General features: G+C 32.0%; 1 protein-coding gene across 1 annotated transcript in view; it reads left to right on the forward strand.

Moving 5' to 3' along the window:
• The window catches only part of LOC106468220 (bone morphogenetic protein receptor type-2-like), a 62,624-nt gene that overhangs the window by 7,637 nt on the left and 31,142 nt on the right, over positions 1-23,845 (forward strand). Inside the window, exons 3-5 of the mRNA XM_013928633.2 lie at positions 17,333-17,539; positions 19,795-19,971; positions 22,884-23,261. Coding sequence (XP_013784087.1) covers positions 17,333-17,539; positions 19,795-19,971; positions 22,884-23,261 — 762 coding nt within the window. The remainder of the gene's footprint in view (positions 1-17,332; positions 17,540-19,794; positions 19,972-22,883; positions 23,262-23,845) is intronic.

Here is a 23,845-nt window from a genome sequence, read left to right on the forward strand (position 1 = left end):
ATGGATCCCACTCTGTGCTGAGTGGTGCCTATCCAGGTGTACTTAAACTAGTCAAATATGCACTGTAAGGTCATGCTGACTCAACAATTATAATTTCCATGGCTACTAAATGATATATTTGCTTCATTCATACTAACCCATGGACTTCATGGTTAAAGCAGAAGGGTGATAGCTGCTCATCCCTGCCATTCCTTAGATAGAATTAATCAGGAATGGTATGCTTTTAAAATAGGGTATCTGTGATCTCTTGCTGCACTGTCTTCAATGTTGATGTTCCTCCGGAGACTCCACCACATTTTTTTTCCCCGTTTTCTTTCATTGGAGTATGGGAGTCCTTACCACTTTCCAGTTCCAAGCTGTTGGGGTGATGGTCTATGGAGGCATCCTCCTGAATGTGATAATAGATGATACAAATAAAAATAAAATCATTGAGTTGAGAGTGGGGTGGTGGTGTTCTGCTGGTGTAGATTTTCTCCAATCTGATGCTCCATCTCTGGACAGGTTTATCTGAGGGGATGTTGTAGCTTTGAAGTGAGTAGTCAAAACTGCAGTTTACCACTTCAATTGGGATTCCTCATCCTACTCCTAAATGGAAGTTGGTTCTCAGTGGCAGGTTTTACATTCAGAGCTGAACCAATAATCATAAGTCCTCACACAGGTATTATAGGTGTCTCTGTTTCCTCACTCATTTATACTCTTGTCCCCTCCACCCATATAGTGGGTCAAGTTGGTGGTCCTTGCAGATCAATACGGTTATTCCTCTTACACTATCCCTTGATGATTTTATTATTCTGAGGATGTTTAATAAATAATTAAAATCAATGTTTCATATTTACACAATTTTAAAAAACTTTATTGAATCTATCAACAGCTTCCACTTTAAAAATACACCCTATATTTACAGTGTTTCAACATTCTGTATGTCATTTTCAGGAGTCATCTGCAAGACATACTAATTTATACATTTTTATTCCTGCCACGTGATATTACATTGCTTTTGTATTTACATAATTCCTTAGTCAACCTTTATATCACATTCTGCCAAATATCAATACTATGACTTTATGGCCCGTCATCTTTGTTTAATACTTCATTTTGTTTTTCAAATTTTATTATTTCTAGTGATTCTTTGACATTTAAAGCTGTAATGTCACGAGGTTGAGCTAAAATTGTACTTTTCCCATAAAATTTTGTGTTGTGTTGTTTTTACATGTTCTGCAATAGCAGAGTTTTCTTTTTATTATTTCTTACGTAACCTTTATGTTCCTGTCATCTGTAATTTAAATTCCTTTTAGTTTCACCAATATAAATACTCCCACACTCATATGACATGATTCCCAGTGTGGCAGCATAACTACAGCAAAAGATTTTCTATAAACTGATGTTTCCAAGTACCCATCTATTTCTTTTTTGACTGATACATCTAGAAAATGTAAGCTAGCTAATACTTTATTATTATAGTAGAAGTCTTTTCTTTTATGTTATATTGAAAAATTAATTACAGAGTTCAAAAGGTTAACTGGTATCATACCCTAGTTGTAAAAATGAAACATTATTTCAACTGACATGGAGAAGTTAAATGTTGTTATATGTTAATACTATATTCTCAGAAGAGACTTTCTAGTTTCATTCTCATTCATTCTCTAATGGTTTTCAAGCTTTGTAAGATAAAGTTACAAGTATCAAAAGTCTTATTTTGTAAAATAAATTGATGTTATTCAAATTTTTATGTTGTTTGACATTACCTTTGGCTACTTGAAGAATATTCAAAAATACTAGGTAGTTGATCAGGCTAAGTAGGCATGTACTTAATGAATAAAATGAGTTATTTTCTCCCTTGACTGATTGTAAAGTGTTTGAGTAATTGCAGAATTATAGATACAACACCTATGGCACCAACACTGTAATAAACAAGCTTATGAACATGAAATACTGAAATGTCCGGAATAAAAAGACTGGAAAATGTACACATTATTGTTGAAACAGGTACCTGATAAATGAATAAATCTTTCAGTTGTTTCTAACTATAAAACAATGCAGTTACATAACTTGTATTTTTGATTCACATTGACTTACAAAGCTTAGGATTTAAAAATAGTTTAATTCTAAATTATTGTACCAAAAGTTTGAAGTAAATCTGGAAGGTTAGTGGTATTTGTTAATTGATTAGTATAACATGCCCACTATGAACTCATACAGGCGAAAAATAAATGAGGTTTGTGGTTACCAACCTACCTTTATCAACCACTGTACTTATTGTCCATTTTTTCTTTTTCCTGATTGAATAGCACAAGAATTACTTTGATATTATAGCAGAGTAAATGTATAGGTTTTAAAGGGTTTTTATAGTTTCTGTAAATGATCTATTCATTTGTGAATTATAAAAGTATTTTTGTGTCAAATTACATGTATTTGAAAGTTACAGAAAGGTAAGCTTATACAGTTTAAACAGAAAAATATTACAAGTGTACAATGTTTGGAAAAGGTTTTGTCACCATCAATTTCAAGAAGTTTACCACATCATTTGTGATTGCAAAACATGTTTTGATTATTTAATTATCAATTTATTTGATTCACAAAAAATCATTGGAGAGTACTATATATTTAAAAAACGAACAAAATGGTGGTAAGTCATTTTTTAGCAGAAAAAAAAAAGTTTTTAATAAAGTGTGTAAATGGCAACCTTCAGAAGATGACCATCATAAGAAATGAAAATTAATGATGTTGGAAAAACATATAGGTTCAAGAAGTTTTGATACAAGAGGATAAAAACCCAATAACCCGAGCACTTTTGAAAGGTGGACCTTTTTATTCTTCAGTGGTAAACTGAAGAAGAAAGGTGTACCTTTCGAAAGCTCTCAGGTTATAAGGTTTTATCATCTTATAATAAATTAAAAGTAATTTGAAAATTGCTTTAGAAAATCCCCAAATTACTATAAACCGAAAGGTCATTGATGGTGCACACTATGCATAAAATAACATGTTAATATAATTATATGCCATATGTGTTTTAATTCAGTGTTTATACACTTTGGTGATATATTCCAAAAATAAGGGTGGTAATGTTTTTTCCAAATATACCTGTTGTTAACCAAAAAACAAATTAAATAGATGCATTAATCTTAAGACTAGAATTAAATTCTCCTTTTAATTAATGTTTGAGGATAACAGCACTTGTCAACTTTTGTTCTCATGTTAATTAATAATACTACTAAAACAAATTTACCCCATAATTAGTGTTCAAGAAATTCAGAAACTAATCTAGAATTACAGATGAAATCTGACCCTAGACTATGATTGAAATTATTTTGTTATTCTATAGATTTCTTTTTTATTTCTTTTTTTAAAAAATAATTATTTACTGATCTTTCCCTTACAGGCTAGCTTCATCTGTTAACGGCTTAAATTTTAGTATAAAATGTGCGCATTTGATTAGTGGTTACCCGTATAATCTTGCATGCATGTGTATTTCTGATAGTTTTGACACTTCTGCAATGTAGATTTGCTGATATTCAACACAGCTGTAAAATTAGTTAATGCTGAGGTCTAAAATATTTGAATCATTTTCATTAGCCCCTTTGACACATACAAAAGCTGTCATTAAAATACATTTACTAAGTCTCGTATACATAACTAATTTTATAAAATACCTCCTACCATAAGCATTTTCTTTGATTTTCAGAATAAATGACCAGAATTGTTCAGTGCATATACTACATCTTGTACATGGAATTATAAATTTGATGTCAGGGTTATCAACCTTCCATTTTACCCTATGTTGATGATTTTGGGAAATTTCATGTTAAGAGCAGAGAAAATACCAGGTACAATATACAAGGGTACCAGGGCTCTCACTAGGGTCTCATAGTTTTTTCCAAGAGTCCCAGTAAGATTTTCAAGGGTCCCATAGGTAGAGTTTTATAAACTCAAAATAAAAAGGAAAAAAAGCACTTCAGTATCAATGAAAAACTTTATTTACATTGTACACTACATGCATGTTGTTTCCTTATATGAGTGCAAAGTAATTTTTCATAAAATTAAAAGTACTTTTCTTCATCTGAAAATTTTCACATCAAAAGTTTTTTTGTTTGTTTGTTTTTCAAAAAATATTATATTTTGTCTGTTATTTTCTTTACCTTAATTCTTTATGAGGTCAGTTGATTTGACCAACCTCATAACCACTAAAAAAATTAGGAAATAATTATAAATTTCCTCTATTTTCTTTCTGGAATGACTGTAAATTCTAATGGAAAAACACAATTGTTTATCTTAAGTAGCTTAAAGCTTGTATCAGTATACGTCTATATATATGCTTAAGTTTGATTGTTTAATTGATCTTTGAACTGTGTCTAACTGCTATTCTTGCCATATAAATTGCAAATCATATGGCGAACGTTCAGCTCACATTACCACATACCACTCGGACTGCTTGCAAGCATACCTCATAAATTTATTTATTTTACTTTATCTAACTTAAAAAGTTTTCAATTTTTAAATGTTAGTTACTTTTATAGTAACATAAAGAATACACATGAAAAACAAGAAATGTAGTACTTACCTGGGTCTTTTTTTTTTTGCTCTAGTGTCAATGAAACTTAACCCTACTTTTTATATTAATTGTACTACTGCATTAAATAGTTTCTATGAAATTAAATACTGTACCAAAGAACACAGAATAATAACATGCAAAAAAGGAAACAATGTTCTGTGACTATCATAATTTTTCTGGCTTTCTGACTATGTGACAAAAGCTGTTTGAAATTAAACTAAGCTCATTGATTCATTTTCCATTGGAATAACGTTTCAACTGAAAGGAAAATAGACAATTATCTGTACAGACAACAACAACATAATATAATACATAATTTGACAGAGAACAATTTTTGGCTTGCTATTAATCATAAATAATAATAGTCTTAGATGTCAGAGAGAACCATTGGCAAGTTCTGAAAGAAAGGATGTGACAGGTGGGTGGGGAAAAGGGGCCTGATTTTCTATTTTATTGCTCTTTAATTAATTATGGTTGAGGGATATGTAAATTATGCTTTGCCTGAATGATGAAAACATTATTATGTGTAATTTGCATTAAATTTCATACTTCTTGGAGGGGTGGTAAAAAAATTAGAGAAGAGGGAAACATAGATAACAAATGTCACAGTTCTCATACTAGGGGAGATTGAGAATTTTTAAAAATATTTCCTTGTAAAATTAAGAACTTAAATAATACAAAACTTTGAATTATTATCTATGTTCTGATGTTGAGCTTATACATTAATAATAAATTAGTTGAATTAGATTTTGAATGTAACTCTGTGAAGAGGTTGTGACACGTGCACTTTGACCTACCTGAGATGAAAGGGTTAATCATGTGGCTATATTTTTGTGCAATTTATTGCCATTGATGAAACCTGTTAAAAGTTGCTTGTATGTTTAGTTTGTTATGGTACAAAGTTTGAAGCAAAGTATTTGTGCTTTCCTTGCATATTTGGCATTTTGCAGTGCATAATCGGTACCCGAGTGGTTAAATCTCATGCATATGGGACCTGGGAGTTTAGGTTAACTAAAACCATGTGGGGTACTGAAAAAAAAAACAACTGTAGATATGACTTTAGGAGGTTGTAGAGGCTATGCAAATGTGATATGAAAATTACAATGTGAAAGTATTATTATTTTTCACATGAACATGACCTTGTACCTCTGAGCCAGACTGACTTCATCAATTCACAGACATTTTTTTTAATACAAATGTTTTATCACAACATCTAATTTATTGTGTACAACACACTTATACTGTTTGTTAAAAGCTTGCCACATTTTGTGGAGATACGCTTCATGAATTTGGAATTATAGTCAACATTGCTTCTCCAATATGTAGTCAGTCTATTCAACTGGTCCATTCATATTTGGTTAAGTGATAAACAAATAAGTTTTTTATCTTTCATAAGAGACTGGGCATAACCTAGTGGCTAGTGTGATGGAATACAGATAACAGGGTTCAAGACATGACGCTGCTGAACATGCTCTGCTGAAAATTAAGTGTATAATTTATCCATTTAGCCCATGTGTACATAAGGCTTAAAATCCCAATTGCAGTATTTCAAAAGGATTTGTAAAAATCCAATACCAACTGATCCATTTAATATTATTTGTTGAAAACATGTGATAAAAATAAATAGACTGTAAGTTAATATAGGTAGATATACTTAAAAATATGTATTTACAAAAATGTACGTAAAACAAAAATAGTGAGTAATAGAAATTTCCATCATCTAAAATATCACATCTTGTATCTAATGTTATCACTACCAAGAGTCAGGTCAAGTTGCTGAAGCTGCTAGCCTGAATTGACTTCACTGCTTTCTCAGAAATAAGTGTTATAAGGTTGATCAACCCAGAACAGAAGTATATTGTTTTAGAGATATAAAATCTCACAGTATCAGTTTATAGTCTGTTTTGTAATACCAACATTTAAAGAGAACACTGTCTGAGGAAACCAATGATGAATACTTAAGAATGTTAGGAACATAGCTTTCAGATATGAATGTCATTCTGACACTTTCATATTATGTGCTAAATTGCCCAAAACCTGCTTTTAGATGGCAAAAATATTTTAGTACATATGAAATGATTACAGCTCTGATGGCAAAATTTAGGTTAACTTTATTTGTCATACTTTTCTGATTACCATACAAAATTGTTAATTCAACTGCAATATAACATAGACATCATTAAATATCAATGCTAACTTGTTATACATTATATTTTAACACTTACATAATTCAGAACTCTCTACTATAAATCATTGTATTTTCTTATGACTTGTTTCATAAAGTTATTGGGGTTTAATTTGTTAGTTACAAATAAAATTGGAAACATTGTCGAAAACTTTTCCTGCATGCTTTCAAACTTAAATAAAATTTATGATTAAAACTTTAGTATTCTTATCCTAAAGAAGGATACATTTTGTATGTTTGATATGAAATTGATATAGATAACAACCAAAATCAATTCAAAACTGAATGTCTTAAACACACAAGATTTTGCTTATTTGGTTGCTAAAAACCAACAAAAAAGTGAGAAGCTGCAAAAGACAGATATTCAAAACTGACCACGGAAACATTCAATTAATAAACTCCAGCAAACTTATGAATAAAACCTAAAAACTATTTGTATGTAAGACTCAAAAATCTCAGCATGTATAATCTGTTGTAGTAGTAGGTCCTAAATATTGGGGTTTAATTCATACATAAATCATATTGTTATTGGGATTTGTGTTTTGAACTGTGCTTTACAGTAGTTTGTTACATTTTCATAGTTTGTAGATGAAAAAAGGTATTTGATTCAGTTATCTCAGTGGCAGTTTTTCTTTAATTATTAATTTTGTGTTATATCAGTTGTTTGCATAAAACTAAATAACTTTAGTTTCATTACATTACATTACACTGTAATACATATAATACCCGACATAATTTTAATTGGGTATTTTCTATATTTTCTTTGATGTCCCAGTTGTTTTTCTGATATATGTAATAGATAGCTTTGTAAAAGGTTGTAAAGACAGTTGTCTTTGCATTTGGTACTGGTTGTGGCCTAGTAGCTAGCACTACAGACTTAGGATCATTAGGTCTAAGGTTTGTGTTGTCAAACATGTTCCTGTACTGTGGGAGAATTATAAGAATGAGAATCATGTCGTTTGTAGGTGGTGATGGCTGCTCCTTGGTTGCCCTCCCTCTAAACAATAGTTCAAATCTAGGAATGGCTATTATAAACTGGGTCATTTAGACAGTGTGTCATATAAAATGTTCTAGCTCAAAATATCAAATCTCTATGTCTTGTTGCTAACAACTAACCAACAATAAAATGTTAGAAGAAAAAAATCTTTTGAATATAGCATTAAGTATTTGCACTTGAAGAAAGTATATACTGTATTCACTGTTTAAGTGCAGTGAGTATCATGCATTTTTTAAATAGTACATTAGTAAAATAAGTATTAGAACTCACCTATTCAAAAGTGATATAAGCAGTAATGATTTAACTAAGATGTACTGTTCAATTTTGTAGAGTATGTTAAGCGAATTCGTCCAAGTTTTAATGAAATAAATTACATCACCATCCACTACATTAACTTTTTGTTGTTGTTATGAGTTTCAGCTCTTTTATCAGAATCATCATCACAATACTGATCCTGAAGATAACTACTTTAAATATTGTTTTTAATTGCAAGCTTTTGGCCCTTTTACCAGCGTTTTGTTCACTTAGTCATGAAGACTCTGGTAGCTACAACAAGCAATAAAATCAAAATTGGGATGCTTTGAATGTCAGAGCATGTATATTATTCAAATATAAGTGCCTATACATCACAAGTCTTAAAGAACACATGTCCAAGTTTAATAGTTTTTAGTGATTTAAGATTTACGTAATATCAAAAAGTATTTTTCTCTTCATCTTCACAACATCAGCGACTGTAGTAGCAATCTTTGTGTAGGGATGGGTCCAGTTAAAAATGGTGGCCTGTACATTGTGTATTATAGCCGTATGCCAGAATGTGGCAAAATCTAGCCAAAGGGGTAGAGACGAAAAACTCTTCACTAATCAAGTACAAAACTACCTCTAAAGTTTGAGTAACCTTTCTTGATGTCTAGAAAATGGGCCACAAAAACATAAGTTTTCTTCTTCTCTGTCAGCTGTAATTCGTAACCCACAGTGTGTCTGTGACTAGCCTACACACCAAAACACCCTACAATTTTTTATCATAATCAAGTGAAATGGTTTCATTCACTGACATATGTTCTGTTTTCTTCAGTCTTTGCATTGGTTAATATTCTAAATTAGAAATTATAGTTTATTGAGCACAGGTAGTTATGTTATGTCTTCTATGATGCTGTTTTCAGTTCTATAATGAACTGAAATATGTTTGAATGTACTGTGGCTTGCAGAAGTAAAATGTATTCCAACAAACAAAGCATGTGTTTGAAACTGAACATGGTAGTCAGGATTCACATCACCAAATGTTGGAGTAAATTTAGGCTACAAAAGCAATAACTGGAGGTTATTTGAAGAGTTTTTCAAAGTATTTTTTTTTTAGATCACCATGAATTTAGCATTGATAACTACTTGTTAATAACTAAAACACTTTTTTTTATAATACTTGATACCTAATTTCTTAGTTTAATGGCATTTATTTATTTAGCAAATGCAGCAATGTATTTTGAAGTTTTGATACTTTTTCATCTTAACTCATAGAAAATTTTGTGACCGGTTATTCATAATGTTTCAACCTTTTTTGTAGCAGATTAACTGGTTTGACTTATAGTATACAAAGTTTGAGAACTGTTACTCGCATGTTGTGGAGCTGACACAAATCACAGGATTAATTAAACATATGTTCATTTGTGTTTAGTATTAATTATATGTTTTTGCAGTAAAAGGGAAACAAATGATTAAATCAGTCCTGTTTCAGAACAAAATGCATGGTTTAGACTAGCTGATATATTAAAATAATAATCTTGGCTCTTATACTTAGAATCAAGCAGAAAGTAAATCTCCATGCATGCTCTGTTTATTTTCATTTGTGCTATAAATTATCTAAAGCTCTAAACTTTTGTATCCATTATTTGCCAAACATGGTATTGTCAAGCAAGCAAATTTCAGCTACAATTGAATTTTGATGCATGTGGCAGTAAAGATAAATACTAGTTATCAAAATAAAACAAGAAACAATGATTTTGATTAGTGATTTGGAAATTATGTAACCAGTTAAGGCCTTAGTTTGAACCATTATTATTATTGTGAAAGTTTTTGATAGTGTTAGTCAGTCTTTGTGGTAGCTCTGAGTGTCACTTTGTATATCTTATCTGTAAATAGATTGTTTTTCAAGCATTTTAGTGCTTTAGAAAGGTTTTAATATGATTTTATTTGTACAAAGCTAAATTTAATTCTTTTATTAGATAGTGGAAAATTTATCTGGCTTTTTATTCATAATTTTGTTTGTTCTGAAACATTTTTAATATTTCCATAGTTTTTTTTTATCATATGAGTTACTGACTTATTTCTGCTGCTTAGATATAAAGCAGAACACAGAAAATTAAAAAAAATTGTGAAATTTGATATCACCTAAAGATTTTTCAAGTATTTTAAAGATATAGTTATTGAATAGGTGACACATTTTTTTGATGAAAAGAATATCAGTTTGCTTTAATCACATTGAAGGCCATATCTTCTTGTGCAGTGTTTTGTAGAATATTCATCCCTTTACTCATTTTAGTGGATAATGAGTAGACTTGTTTTGTCACCATAGTACCTCCATTATCAGGATGTATAGAAAATATTTAGCTTAACTTACCTTTTTTTGAAATATGATACTACTTTATTGACTAACTTTAAGCATTATGGACCCTTCCACCCTTCAAATTTCTCAATCAAATTCAACCTGATGAGATTTATGTTTGTTAATGAAATTTTGGTCTTCATTTTCTTTCAAGTGCTTTAACCAACCCTCTTGCTATGGGCTCAGTAGATTACACCACCCTTGGGACCACAAAATGACCAGAGTTTCTATACTATAACATTTAATATGTTTTGTGCATCTTCACAAAATTTTTTCAAGCATTTAGTAAAGATTACAAGTATTTTGTAGACAAGAACCAGAATGTTTAATGAAGTATTTTTACAAAAAAATTCTCCATGAATATATGGAGTCAGAGTGTTGACTGCTCTAAGTGCAAAGTGGTTTTCATGTTAAGGTTACAAATGCTTTTCTTCATCTGAAAATTGTCAGATTTAATTTGCATAATCCCTAAAACCTCCTAAATAAATATCAAACGTTTTTTTTTCATTAGAACTTTATATATATATATTATTTTCTTTACCATAACTCTATACCCATTTGGTCAATTTGACCAACCTTGTAACCACCATAAATATTACAAAAGAAATCTAAATTACCATTTTTTCTTTCTAGAATGACTGCAAGTTGTAACATGAAACTCCAATTGTTTTTCCTAAATAACTTAAAGCTTGTAACAATATACATATGTTTATACTCAGTTTTAATGTTTGATTGTCTTTTGAACCATGTCTAATTAATAATCCCACCACATAAGTTGTAAATCACTTGGAAAACATGTAGTTTGTTACCGTATCAAATTACTTGATGCACAAGAATACTTTGTGAAGAATTTTTGTTCTTATTTTTCATTATCTAACTGTATCAAACCCAATACATTTTTAATTTTTACATTTTAGTTACTTTTATAATAATAAGTAAAGAATACACAGGAAAAACAAGAAATATAGTACTTAACTGGATCTTGTATATTTGCTGTTGACTGTATGTAAGTTCTGTATGTCTTTGATTTGTTTTTTTCAGCTAGTTCATTGAGAGTATGGTATTTTGGGTCTTTCCACAGTCGCTTTTGAGCTTACATCTTACTTGGTGGCTAAAAGGTCTAGGAGTGAATATTTAATTTTTTCTCCATTGTGGTTCATGCAGGGAGGTTTACATCTCAGTTACGTGAATGGACAGTTATGCCTTATCTGACACAGTTGTTGGAACTTCATGATTTAGCCAACAACTGCTAGGTGGAAGCATATTCCGACTCTCAAATAATACATCTGCTCCTCAAATTTAGGGGTTCTAAGGCAAAGTTTGTACGTAAACTGAATAGAATCAGTGTCCCCTCGTGGAACAGGGCAATTCTACAGACTTACAACTCTAAAATCCATCATTTTTGTTTTTCTCACACTACACTTTGTTGAAAGACTCTCAGAATAACCAACTTCATTGATGAAGAGCTGGAACCATAGTTAGCATGCATATTGGTTTGATTATCAGCTTCTACATTCATCCTTGTTGTCATTGGTGTCTCATCAGCTCCTACAGGGGGATCATAGTTCTGCCTTTACTTGAGGGTCCCGACATCTATATCCAGTGATTCTGCTGCTCAGTTGGGTTTCTGCCAGTGGCATCAGGGATTATTGTATGCCTTCAGAGTCTGTGGGGGCTTGGCTCCAAGAATTTCTGGATGTGTGGTAAACTTAACTATGGATCCAGGAGCACTACAAGTCCCTGAGTCAGGATTAGTCATTCAGTTCACATCGTTACTGCTAATTATCCACCCAACCTGTATGGTTTCTGTCTCCCACAGATCCTTGGGATTTGGAACTTAGTTCTAGGGCTATCAGTTTGGTTGGTCTGGGAGTAGTGAGAGAGTCGTGCTAGTTCTTCTGGGGTTTTATTCCCATCGGTTGTTGGTCTTAGGAAGATGGGAGATTGGTGTCCAGTCATCAATCATTCTTGTCTATATCCAGGCCTAGATTCTCCAAGATTTAAAAGTTACCCATTCCTCAATCTGAGTTGACATTTTTTACTCGGATTGTGGATGTCCAAGTTCGTTGTAGTCAGCTCCTATCTGCGCATTGCCATAGTGTTGGCATCCCACCACTATCTGCATATTTTGTGCACAAGGGTCAGGTACTGCAGTACAGGGTTTTTACCTTTGAACTACCATTGGCACCACATGGGTTCTGCCAAATTGTACAAGTTTTTTCTTGTCACCTCCATTCCATAGCACCGTGCACACACCATTTTATGGACAACTCGTTACTGCTGGTACCATCTAGTCAATTGTCAGAACATGACCCCCTGATTTTACTTTCAGATACAATTAAGGCAGGTTTCATTCTCAGAACTGAGACATCTATTCTTGCTCAAATTCAATATGTCATCAGTCTGGGTTTTTTTTTCATTATGTCTCTCAGTCAGGTTCAGCTTCCTCCCATCCAGCTCCATGCTGTTGAACAGGAAGCCAGACTCTTACTTACTTTTCCTTCTCCAGCTGCATGGATTGGTATTTCTCATCTTGGAATGTGGGCATCACTTGAATCCCTCATGCCTTTGGAAGGAGAGCACAAGAGATATGGTTTCCTCTGCTGCCACCTTGTCCCATCTCTTCACAAATGCTTAGCCTTGGGGATGGAGTGCATATACCAACAGTTAGGAATTTCAGGGTCTATGCATGGACAACAAAGCTTCCCTATGCAATGTTTTATTCCTTTTTGCTTTTGAAAAGGCAGTGTCTCATGGTCTGGGTTTATTAAGGGGAAAATCGTCAGGCTTCACTCTGACAATTCTGTGGTGGTGTCTTGTGTTTCTCATCGAGGAGGCACTTTATCCATGACTCCTTGTTTTTGAAACTTGGACCTACTTTCTCGGGACCATTTCTATCATATTACCCTACTAACTTGCCATGTTCCATGGGTAATGACTATGGTAGCAGATCAGTTGTCTCACCCCAAATAGATTCTCCTGAGAAAATAGATGCTGCATTTTGCAAGACTATGTTGGATTGTCTCTCATTTTGCAACTCTGATTGGTGGGTTGGCCTCTCATTAGCAGACCCAAATTCTGGCAATTTGGTCTCCAGTACCTCACCTTCATGATTTGGCAATGGATGCATTCCATGAGGATGAGACAATATTACAACTCTAGGCCTTCCCTCCAGTTCATATGTTACCCAAGTTACTGATTATGGTTTGTTCCAACCCACTGTTAGGTCCTGTTGATAGCACCGGATTGGCAACTACTTATTCTTCTCAGCAAGCCTACTTCAAGAATCCAGAGAGTACTGGGTACTCACAGAATATTTAGTCGTGAGTATCAAACAGCAGTCGATAAGACCACTTTATACAGGATGATTGTGGATGATGCAAAACCTTTGACAAAGAACCAGGTCAAAAAACGAGTTATGGCTGGTACTTTTGATTAAAGTGAGTTCAACCTCCTCTCAATACACCATTGCCAATATGTGTGTCATTTCCATTAATAAATGTCCATCACGGGACAAAGCAAAGACTGAAACAGATACATGGCAACCTTAGAAATTAAAACTCTTATGCCATGCGAAAAACTGCATGACTTCTATGCCTGAAGCTTGAGCTTTTGGATAGCCAGATGTACCATGTCAGATCATGGCAGCCTCCACAGAAATGGCCTAAGAAGTGGATAGAAGGGACACTCCTGAATGTACTACAGAAGCTGAAACCAGTGTATTTTCTGGGTGTTTTCATTTGGTTAGAGCTAGGTGATTAATGTTATTTTTCTAATTGATTAACTGATGATCTCATTGATTGATTAATACAATGTTACTCAAACCATGGTATGTACAACAACAAAAAAATCAAGAACCTGCTGCAAACCAATTGGCTTACAAAAGTTGAAAAAAAATAAAAAAATTGGGCAGTAGATGTTGCCTGATAGCAGTTTCATGAAGAAAAATTTTTGCAACAAGAGTTGCCAGCCAGTTAGCTACCTTTTCTCTAGCCAGTAGTTCAAGAAGAAACAAACAAATAAAACATTGGTGGTGGGTGCAGCTAGACAGTTGCCTTTCCTCTATTCAGCAATTCTAAATTCGTGATAGTGGAAGATAACATTAGTGGTTTTTCCATAAGAAGGATGGGGTAAGCAACTTTGAACCCATGCCCATTGAATCATGAGCCCCCAACTCCTCAAAGCTGAGTTTCAAATTGGGCAAAGCACAGTTGACTTAATTACAATTTTGAGTAATTGATTGTTGGAATAATCCAAAACAGTAATAAACAGAAATACTAATTTCAATTTATCAATTTAATCATAATTTTGGTTAATTAATTATGTGACATTAATCAATGTAATTGCTGGTCATAGTTAATCAATCAGTGAAATAGCCCATTTCTACATTTGATCTAGTCTGTTGAATCTCTTCTGGTTCTGAATTCTCTTCAACTCTTCTTCATCAGATTTTCAATTGTTGTGGTCTAGATTGTTACTTTCTTGCCTAAGAACTTCAATTTTTGTGATCCAATAATCCTTATGACTCATTTCAGTTCCCTCTTCCATCACAATATGGGTATTCTGGCTTTTTGTATTTCAGAGGTAAGTCTGCTTTTTTGGAATTTTATATTTTCATAATTAAAAAGAATTTCAAACAACTATATACCTCTCAAATACATTCCCACCCACTACCCGCAGAAGTTTCCATCACAGCTGCAACTACAAAATCTGAATTATGAAGTACACATATAAGCACAATAAGTCATGCAGAGGGGAGAACTATGCAATGAGTTAAGCAAATTCAGAAATTTAGTCACCTTTTTGCCAATAGCATGAAAATGTGCTTAAAAGGTATTGTTAATGATGTGTATCTGTCTATGAAGTTCTCTGGATGATGTTTCGAGCTGCTGGCATAGATTATCAGCTCTAAGCATCATCCGTACAAACTTCCTCAACAGATGCAGTCCATTAATAATGCATTTCAAGTATATTCTACTCTATTTAACATTCTCTCAAGCAACCAACAAGGAAAGGCTTTACATATATTAATAATAAATATGTTTGAAATTCGTTTTATTTCTACAGATGTAAATAATTTAACACTTAAGTGTCTGGCTATCGGAAGATTGTACAGATTAAGAAGTGCAGCTGAATTTTGCCAACTGCGACTGTTCTGTGATAAGTTTTGTGTTTTGTACTTTCTATACAGTATTTTATCATGGAGTATATTTTAGTTGTTTAGGATAAAGAATCATTATCTGTATAGTTAATTTTTCAGGTGGTCTCTGAATCTATATCTGATCTTTGAAATCCCAGATTTCTGCTTTGGACACTAGTGTTTTAAAATTATTTAAAGCTTTAGTTTGCATCACTTTAAACTATCCTCATTGATTTTCATGCTGCTTAGATGATTTACGGTTCTTGAAACCATCTTCATTACTGGAACTGCTTCTCAGTGCATCTTTCTGATCAGCTGTATGAAAATGTTTGGAAGAAGTAGATATTCATAAATGGTAATGATTCAGGTTTTTGTGTGATAAGTTGCATAGTGTTGTTCTTGCTAAATCTTTCTGGTTATCAGCAAAATGAATAACTTGCTGTTCATTGTTATACCCAATAATCTGGTAAGTATTCTCAAATTACATCTGATATGCCTCCCACGGTGATTTTCCCTCTCATAACCTTTTTGTGTTTTTATGAGATGAGAAGGTGAAAATTATAAATCTTAAGGCTTCAGAGCTGGTTTCAGTTATGGATACTAAGTGTGTCTGTGATATTTATAAAAGACTGGAAGAGATTTGTGTAGATCAGTGGTTGGCAATCTGTGACCTTTGAAGAGGCTCCCCTGAATTAAGAAAACAGTTACTTATCTTAACAGTACAAGGTTTACACAAGTTAGCACTGTAAGTGATAACAAAAGACTAATTCCAGGCATACTAATGCCAGTAACTTAAAACATGAACATTGATTGTTTATAGATCAGACAGTTGTGTGACATTAATTCTCAGTAAAACAGATATTTTCATTCAATTATTTTTTTTTACTGGCTGTATGTAGGTTTCTAGTAAGAATAATATAATAGCACCTTGGCAATACATTTTGTGTGTAGCATGACACTGCCAATGAGTACCTTTTGTAATTTGTATGACAGTATGTTACAAGTGACTGATGATAATTTTTAACAGATTTTTTTCTTTACTGGGCCTATTTTTTGTTCATTATATTTTTTAGAATTATCATTGAGAGAGTTATTATAATTTTAATGTTTCATATACAGCTTATAATTGGAAAGGGGGTCTTGTAGGCTTTGCAAATATAATTTTGGTGACTATAATAGTCATTGAATGAAATTTATTTTCACTGTGTATGAAAGATATGAGTACATAATTGGAAAAGTTCACTACAACTGATGAATTAAGGCATTAAATTTATTTAGTTTTTGTTTTACCATGTGCATACCTCCAAGTTAGCTAGTTTATATAATAGGTACCAAGTTAGTTTTTAGGCCAGATCTGCTTTGATTAGAAGTTAATGATAAATGTAGTCCTGCAATGCCTAATTGATGCAGTTAATTTTTCAAATGTTTGGTTGTTTTCATAAAGTAATTGTATTCTCATGGTAAACTTCTAATATTGAAACTACTGTGAGAAATAACATGATTGTAAAAGTTTTTATTCTGTTTATATAGAAATAAGCATGTCTCTGTTCCATATTTCTTTCATCTTTTAATATGTTTTTAAGATTAAAACTTATCATTAAAATAGAAAATTGCAGTTAATTACAGACTTCACAAAACTTGTTAAATTTAATTATGATTATGTACTTGTTCAGCTGCTTTTAAAAGCTTGAAGGTCCTTATTTTTAAGATTGAAATTGTAATGATTTGTAAAAGGTTATCATCTAGAAAAGAAGCTTATTTATTACCTGTTAAAATCACAGTTTGTTTCTCTAGTATACATATGCTTAAATAGAAAAGTTATTATATTAAATAACATTTCTTTTTTTCTTTAAACTGTTCTTTAGGTGTTTGTTCTTCAAATGGAACCAAATGTGCTATCACAAAAAATCCACAGGTGAAATATTCTCATGGTGAAACTTCAGGTGAAGAAGTTCGAACTGTAACTGGTTACGAAGATGGAATTGAAATTCAACATTGTCCAAAAGGTACCTGCTATACTGTATGGCAAGGTGACTTTAACACAACAAGCAATGATGTAGTTCTTTTACAAGGTAAGGAATTTTTATGTTGCACACCATCAAATTGAGAAGGAGGATACTCTTGTAACACATTATTATAGAAGCATAATATCACTTTTAAATAATTCTATTAATTTAACATTGAAGACTAGAAACAGAATTTTTATTTTATTTGTACATGTATTGTGTTTTGACATACAACAGTTTAATGTGTTACATAATTCACATTTAGACAAAAGCAATATAAATTTTTCTTAGTCTTGTTACAAACATTCAGCATTGAATAATTTCACTTGTTTTAGACTTCTGTGGTCAAGCTTTGTGATATAATTTTACATTATGTGAAAACTAGTAAGCACAAATTGATATTGATTAATAAGATTTTGTTTTGTAAATAAATGACCTTTATCTCTAGATAAATATATTTATTTCCCAATGCTTACATTTTACATTTCAATCAAGCATTACATCTGCTCTAACTGAAAAGAACACACTGGAGATGTTTATAAGTGGAATAGTAAACATTGCATGTGTTTTAGCCCCCCCAGTGGCACAGAGGAATGTCTGTGGACTTACAATGCTAGAATCCAGGTTTCGATGCCCGTGGTGGGCAGAGCACAGATAGCCCTTTGAATAGCTTTGTGCTTAATTAAAAACAAAAACAAGCATGTGTTTTCAATTATATATTTTACAGTAATTTAATGTTTAATAATAAGACTGTGTGTGTGGGTAGAAATTTTCTCATTATGATTTTAATTTTTGTTTCACTGAGATGTGTCTGAAGTATCAATAGTCGCTGAAGATGGTAATATTAGAAAGGGACATACGCAGTTTATTTATTGTCGGGATATAAAACTGCATTAATTTACCAAATTGGACAATACTCTCAAAAGAGTTGTGAAAAGTAATCGTTAAAAGAACTGAGATTTATACAGAAAGACAATTTGTGAAAATCTCAGTGACTTTATTATGTATGTACATAAACCAATTACCTGGTGAAAAAAAATTAAAAGAAGATTGAGGATATTTTGTGCATTTTCCAGAAATCAGTACTATATAACCTGAGTTTTGAGTGGAGATTAACCCAACAGCCAAAATTTGTGATTGGAGAAACCAGCAAAAATCTCTAACTCAGGGATGTTAAGGAGAATCCTCTTAACATTGACTCCTTTTGAGAAATTCCAAATACTGTGGGGGTTACCTCAATAGGCCTTTGACTTCAAAAGGAATTCAGTGTCTCAGCTCAAGATAGAAACTGTACATCTGAGCAAATAGTCTTGTTTGTGGACTTTGGAGAGTTCACAAAATTGGGTAATTCCATTATTAGAAACTTTCATAAGAATGGAATAACTGAGCCAAATAGGGTGCTCAATCTGAACATTTACATCTCCACACTCACATGCCTAGGACAAGCTTGAAAAATTATTTGTTTGCTTTTGTTGACTCACCCATCTGAGAGTTGGATAGGTTTGTTGGTCTTTTAATTTTTTTCTGATTAAGTCTATGCATTTTGGTCCTTAACTTTTCCTCTGATTTGTATGTAATGGTTGGCTTTATAACATGTAAGCTTTAAATGTACTATTTTGTTCAACATTTTCCACTTATGCAATTTGTATGATCTATAGCTAGAAGTGGTTATTACTGCAGTGGCAACTTTCATGACATAAAAAATCATAATGAAATAAAAATTGTATGAATTTTTTAAAGCCAAAACTATATAGTAGTTAGTAAGTTTGTTCTATATTTCATGCAATTTGGGTATTTCCACTGAGAAGAGAAAAAAAAAGGAATACTAAGGACACCTCCCTGGCCCCAAAAAGAGTTAGTGTTAATCCTGTTATTACCATAATTAGGTAAACTGGTCTCATGCTTTTCATTGGAAATTAGAAATTGCTAAGGTATAAAAGACAATTTGAAGGAGAAGAAAGGGGGAATCAAACCCATATTCTTTGTGTAACACTTTTCATGTAATCTGACTCTTAGGTAATTAACACCTCTGTTTTGGTCAAACAGTTGGCTGTTTTATGCTTAGGTATAGGATTCATATTTACTATTGTAAGAAGTTGCCTAAAACATTTTAGTTTATTTACATAATAAGAAACTATGTAAGTTTGATCTATTTGCTTCCAACACATATGAATGTAAATAATTATATTTTTTCTTTTACCATTTCTTTGTTTTACAGGATTTTACAACTTTTGAAAATGTAAAAAAATACAAGGAATTTAATTCACAGCAAATTTGATAAGAACTTTACATATGCCTTTTTCTCTGTTTTTATTTTTTAGGCTGCTGGGAGAATGCTGGAAGCAGGGACTGTGACTCACCTGAATGTGTGTCTAAAAAAAAACCCACCAAGCCTACTAACAATACCAAGTTTTGTTGTTGTACTGGATACTTATGTAATTTTAATTTTACTCATGACTATGACCCTAGTTCTGAAGAATCTGAATTGGCTTCACCTGGTATGTTGTTGTTATAGCTTTCACTGTAAAAAAAAAAAAGCTTAGTTTTTATTTTACTTTAGATTGTAGTGGGGGCTCTGCAGGACATTTTTAAGGAGTGAGAATGCACTCAGCTCCTTCGTACTCCTTAACTTTGTTAAAGGATCATAAGTAATAGTGCTCCTTAAAACTCCAAGAGGGAGATTTAAAAAAATGAAAATACTAGAATCAGCATGGCAAATATGAGGATTTCATTTGCTTTGATCATGTAGCAAACTTACTTTCAAGCCAATGGGATTTGAAGATGTGTGTGCAAATCGAGGTACTTTAAGACAAATTTCCATTGGAGATCAACAGACTGCTCTAATTGGTCAGTAGAACATGGTCAACTAGAATAGAACCAATCAGTATTGATCTCACATGAACATTCACTATGAAAGAGCAGGTGATATTATATGTACAAGAATACACATGATTTTCTGTTTCAGTCGTTTTTGTGCATTATTACAAATTTGGCAGCACTGGACAGAAAGTTATATCTTTTGTGTGGCTTGATTCTGGTGATCAAAATAACGAATCAAAGATGTCATCGATGAGTACTAGGAAAAACAATATTTGTTCTGAGTAGAAAAATTTTCTCTCATTGGTATTTAGGGAGAGCAGTTTATAGTTGCCCTTGTATTTATTAAAAGGAATGACTGGGCTCTGATTATTAACGTGGTTATCTCATGGCTTATGCAATAAGAACTTGTACACTTATACAATAAGTAGAACAGTTTCTTTGTGTATGTAACTTCTGTAGATGATAATTTTACTGGCAGTTAATGTGTTAAATATAAAATCAGAAAAGTTAAAATATTCCTATGACACTGAATGTAACAATAATTCAAGTGAAGTAAATGTTTCTACTTTTTGAAAATAACAGTATGATCCTTGAATAAAGTAACTTAATAAATCATCAAATTCAAGCATTTCAGCTATAAATTTGCCATCACAGTCATTCTCAACATTTCTGAGAATCTTGATTTGTTAAAATAGTCTATTTTTTTATCTATAGCAATCAGAGTTACCCAAACATTTATATTGAGAACTCTCCAAGCAAAACATTAAAGGTTGCTTGTCCACCCACATCTTTTAAAACATATTTATTGCCAAGTTCACATATTCTTTTTGGATGAAATACTTAAACACTGACTCAGTCAGAGACAGAGTTCCTGAATGAAATACCTCAAGAAGTTAGGTAAAAAAAAAAAAGGTCATTAATTAAAAAGTGTCAAATTAAACAAGATTTTATCATAGGAAACACCTTTTTTTTTGCTTTTGATCAAGAACAAGAACACTTGTCAGTAGGTTTGAATCTACTGGTTCATTTTATAGATGTAGTTTTTGAGCTTACGAAATTTAGCCCTTATCTGATTTTATTAGGTAGAATCCGATTTAATTTTTTTTAACTTGGTTGGGAAAATTATATTTAACAACTTGTCTATTTCATTATTCTAGTGCTGGTTGAACATTGCCATTAAAATTGAGTATTGTAACCTCCAACATGATTGTTCATTGAAATGTCTAGAAAATAACAAATTGTTGTACATCATCAAATAACTTGCATTCTCGTTATGGTTTATACAATTTCTTGATACATTGGGTAGTGCTCTTGCTTAGAGTAAAAGTTTAATAACCATATGGCTACATGTGCATATTGTAAGTTGATTGCTTTGATTTTCGTTTTGGGTCAAGAATCAACCCTTTTGTTCAGCAATATTTTAGAATTTCCTTCAAATGTATATACAAATGAATTTATTTTACAAATTGTTTTGCACTAGGAGATAACTTGGAAATTTTCTTGATATATTTGTTTCAAACTGCTTGTAGTAAGGAAACAAACTGTTTAGGTATGTAATAGCCAGTTATACAACTGCTCATTGTTCAGCCGTAATAAAACTTCCACTTTATGTAATTAAACAAAAAATTACAATAAAGATGTAACTTTAAAAGAAAAAGTGCAAATTCATCACTGGAGCCACATGATAAACCAAATTTAACCTACAACCTTGATATGGAGGTAAAATGGAAATCCTGACTTCTCATCTATTCAGTAATTACCAAAGAAAAGCCATTTAGTGCTTGTAATTCTAGGTGTTGTGACATTCCTGTTTTACTTAAATAGAAGAGGAATTGGTGATGGGTGATAATGAAAATTGTTCTAGAAATGTTGCCATTGTGTAATTAATAATTGTCATAGTAACTTTGAATTTAGGCAAAAAAAAGGAGTATTTGATAAACCTAATGAATCTGCTTTTTTAATATTTAGAATTGCCAATTCTAAATTTTTGTATTTGCAAAAAGTCTGAAAGATCTGCACATGGAAGTTTATATTTAATTGATTTCACATTTCTATTATAAACAATCATGACTTGCTAATAGGCCTGATGCTTTCATTAGCAATTTCTGGCATTAGACATGATTTTGGAAGTTTTGTGTGATAATATAGATAATGCATTGTTGTTCCTATAGCTTCTAAAGAAAGAAAGAGTTTGGTGATTCACTGACATTCCAAAGACACATGGTTAACAAATTCAGAGAAAACTATGCTTATTTATGTTTGCAATCACAATTGAAATATTACTATGCAGAAATGCTGGTGAAATATGGATAAAATCATACAAATTTGTTTTATACATATGCACCTTGATGTGTGTATATATATTATTCATAAACAATCTATGAGTGCTGATAATTATCATTATTGTTATGATGTTGGTTTTGTAAATTTTTATATGTTGATTATTTATCATGTGGTAGAGATTTAGATACAAATTTCAAGCCCATATTTATATTCAGCCACATTTTTATCTTTAAGATAGTGAAATAATAAGTTGTCTTTATGAACAGAGAACTTTTAAACATATATATTTTTCAATTTTTCTTGACAGTTCCACAATTCATAAAAGAACCAGCATCAAAAGCAGAATCCGTTATCATAGCCTTGGCCTCTTTCTGTTCTTTGTGTGTGATTACTGTTGCTGGTATTTTAATTTTTCGAAAGTGGCCTTCTTCCACGAAGATAAGTAACGATTCTGTCAATATGGTGGAAGGCCCTTCATCCCTAAATTCAACTTTTGATCTGGATAGTCTAAAGATACAAGAAAATATTGGCATGGGGCGTTATGGATCAGTTGCTCGAGGAACATTGAATGGTTTTTCTGTTGCAATTAAGACCTTTGCCTTTGAAAATAAGCAGTATTTTCAAAACGAACGTGATATTTACAGCCTACCACTGATGGATTATCCTTGTCTTCCAAAATATTTTGGTGAGTTTTGCGATGGTTATTTTAAAATGTTTTATAATAATCTTAAATAGTGTATAACACTGAACATAATAGCCTTTTCTAACTTCTTCACTTAGAGGAAATGTTTATGCAGTACCTTATTTCTATGAAAGGGGCCAAAGGCCACTTGGAAAGGTTGTATGTTTTAACCACTTGCACCATTCAGTCAGTACACATTAAAAAGACATCACATAAGGGATGTTGCAATTTGTATTGCTGTGACGTCAGTAAAATGTGCGCATGCCATGAATCACAAGAAGAATTATGCATTCTGTAGGCTACGACACAACATGACATATGAACTTCAAAATCAAGAAATGAAAACATTTGTTACTCTTGAAACAGAACAGTTTTGGGACCCTGTGGAAGTACATCTAGTTTGTATAAGTATATTAATTGTAATGAGTGTTATAAAACCTGATAACATTTAGTTAGCTATGATATTTTTACAAAATACATGACCATTTGTTTAAGACAGCATAGGAAAACTAATAATACATTTTAGAAATTTGTAGTTGTATAATTTCTTTTATTGTTTTTGGCTTTTCACTTCTTTTAAGCTATGA

This window comes from Limulus polyphemus, unplaced genomic scaffold, assembly GCF_000517525.1.
Source record: "Limulus polyphemus unplaced genomic scaffold, Limulus_polyphemus-2.1.2 Scaffold2920, whole genome shotgun sequence".
Lineage (NCBI taxonomy): Eukaryota > Metazoa > Arthropoda > Merostomata > Xiphosura > Limulidae > Limulus > Limulus polyphemus.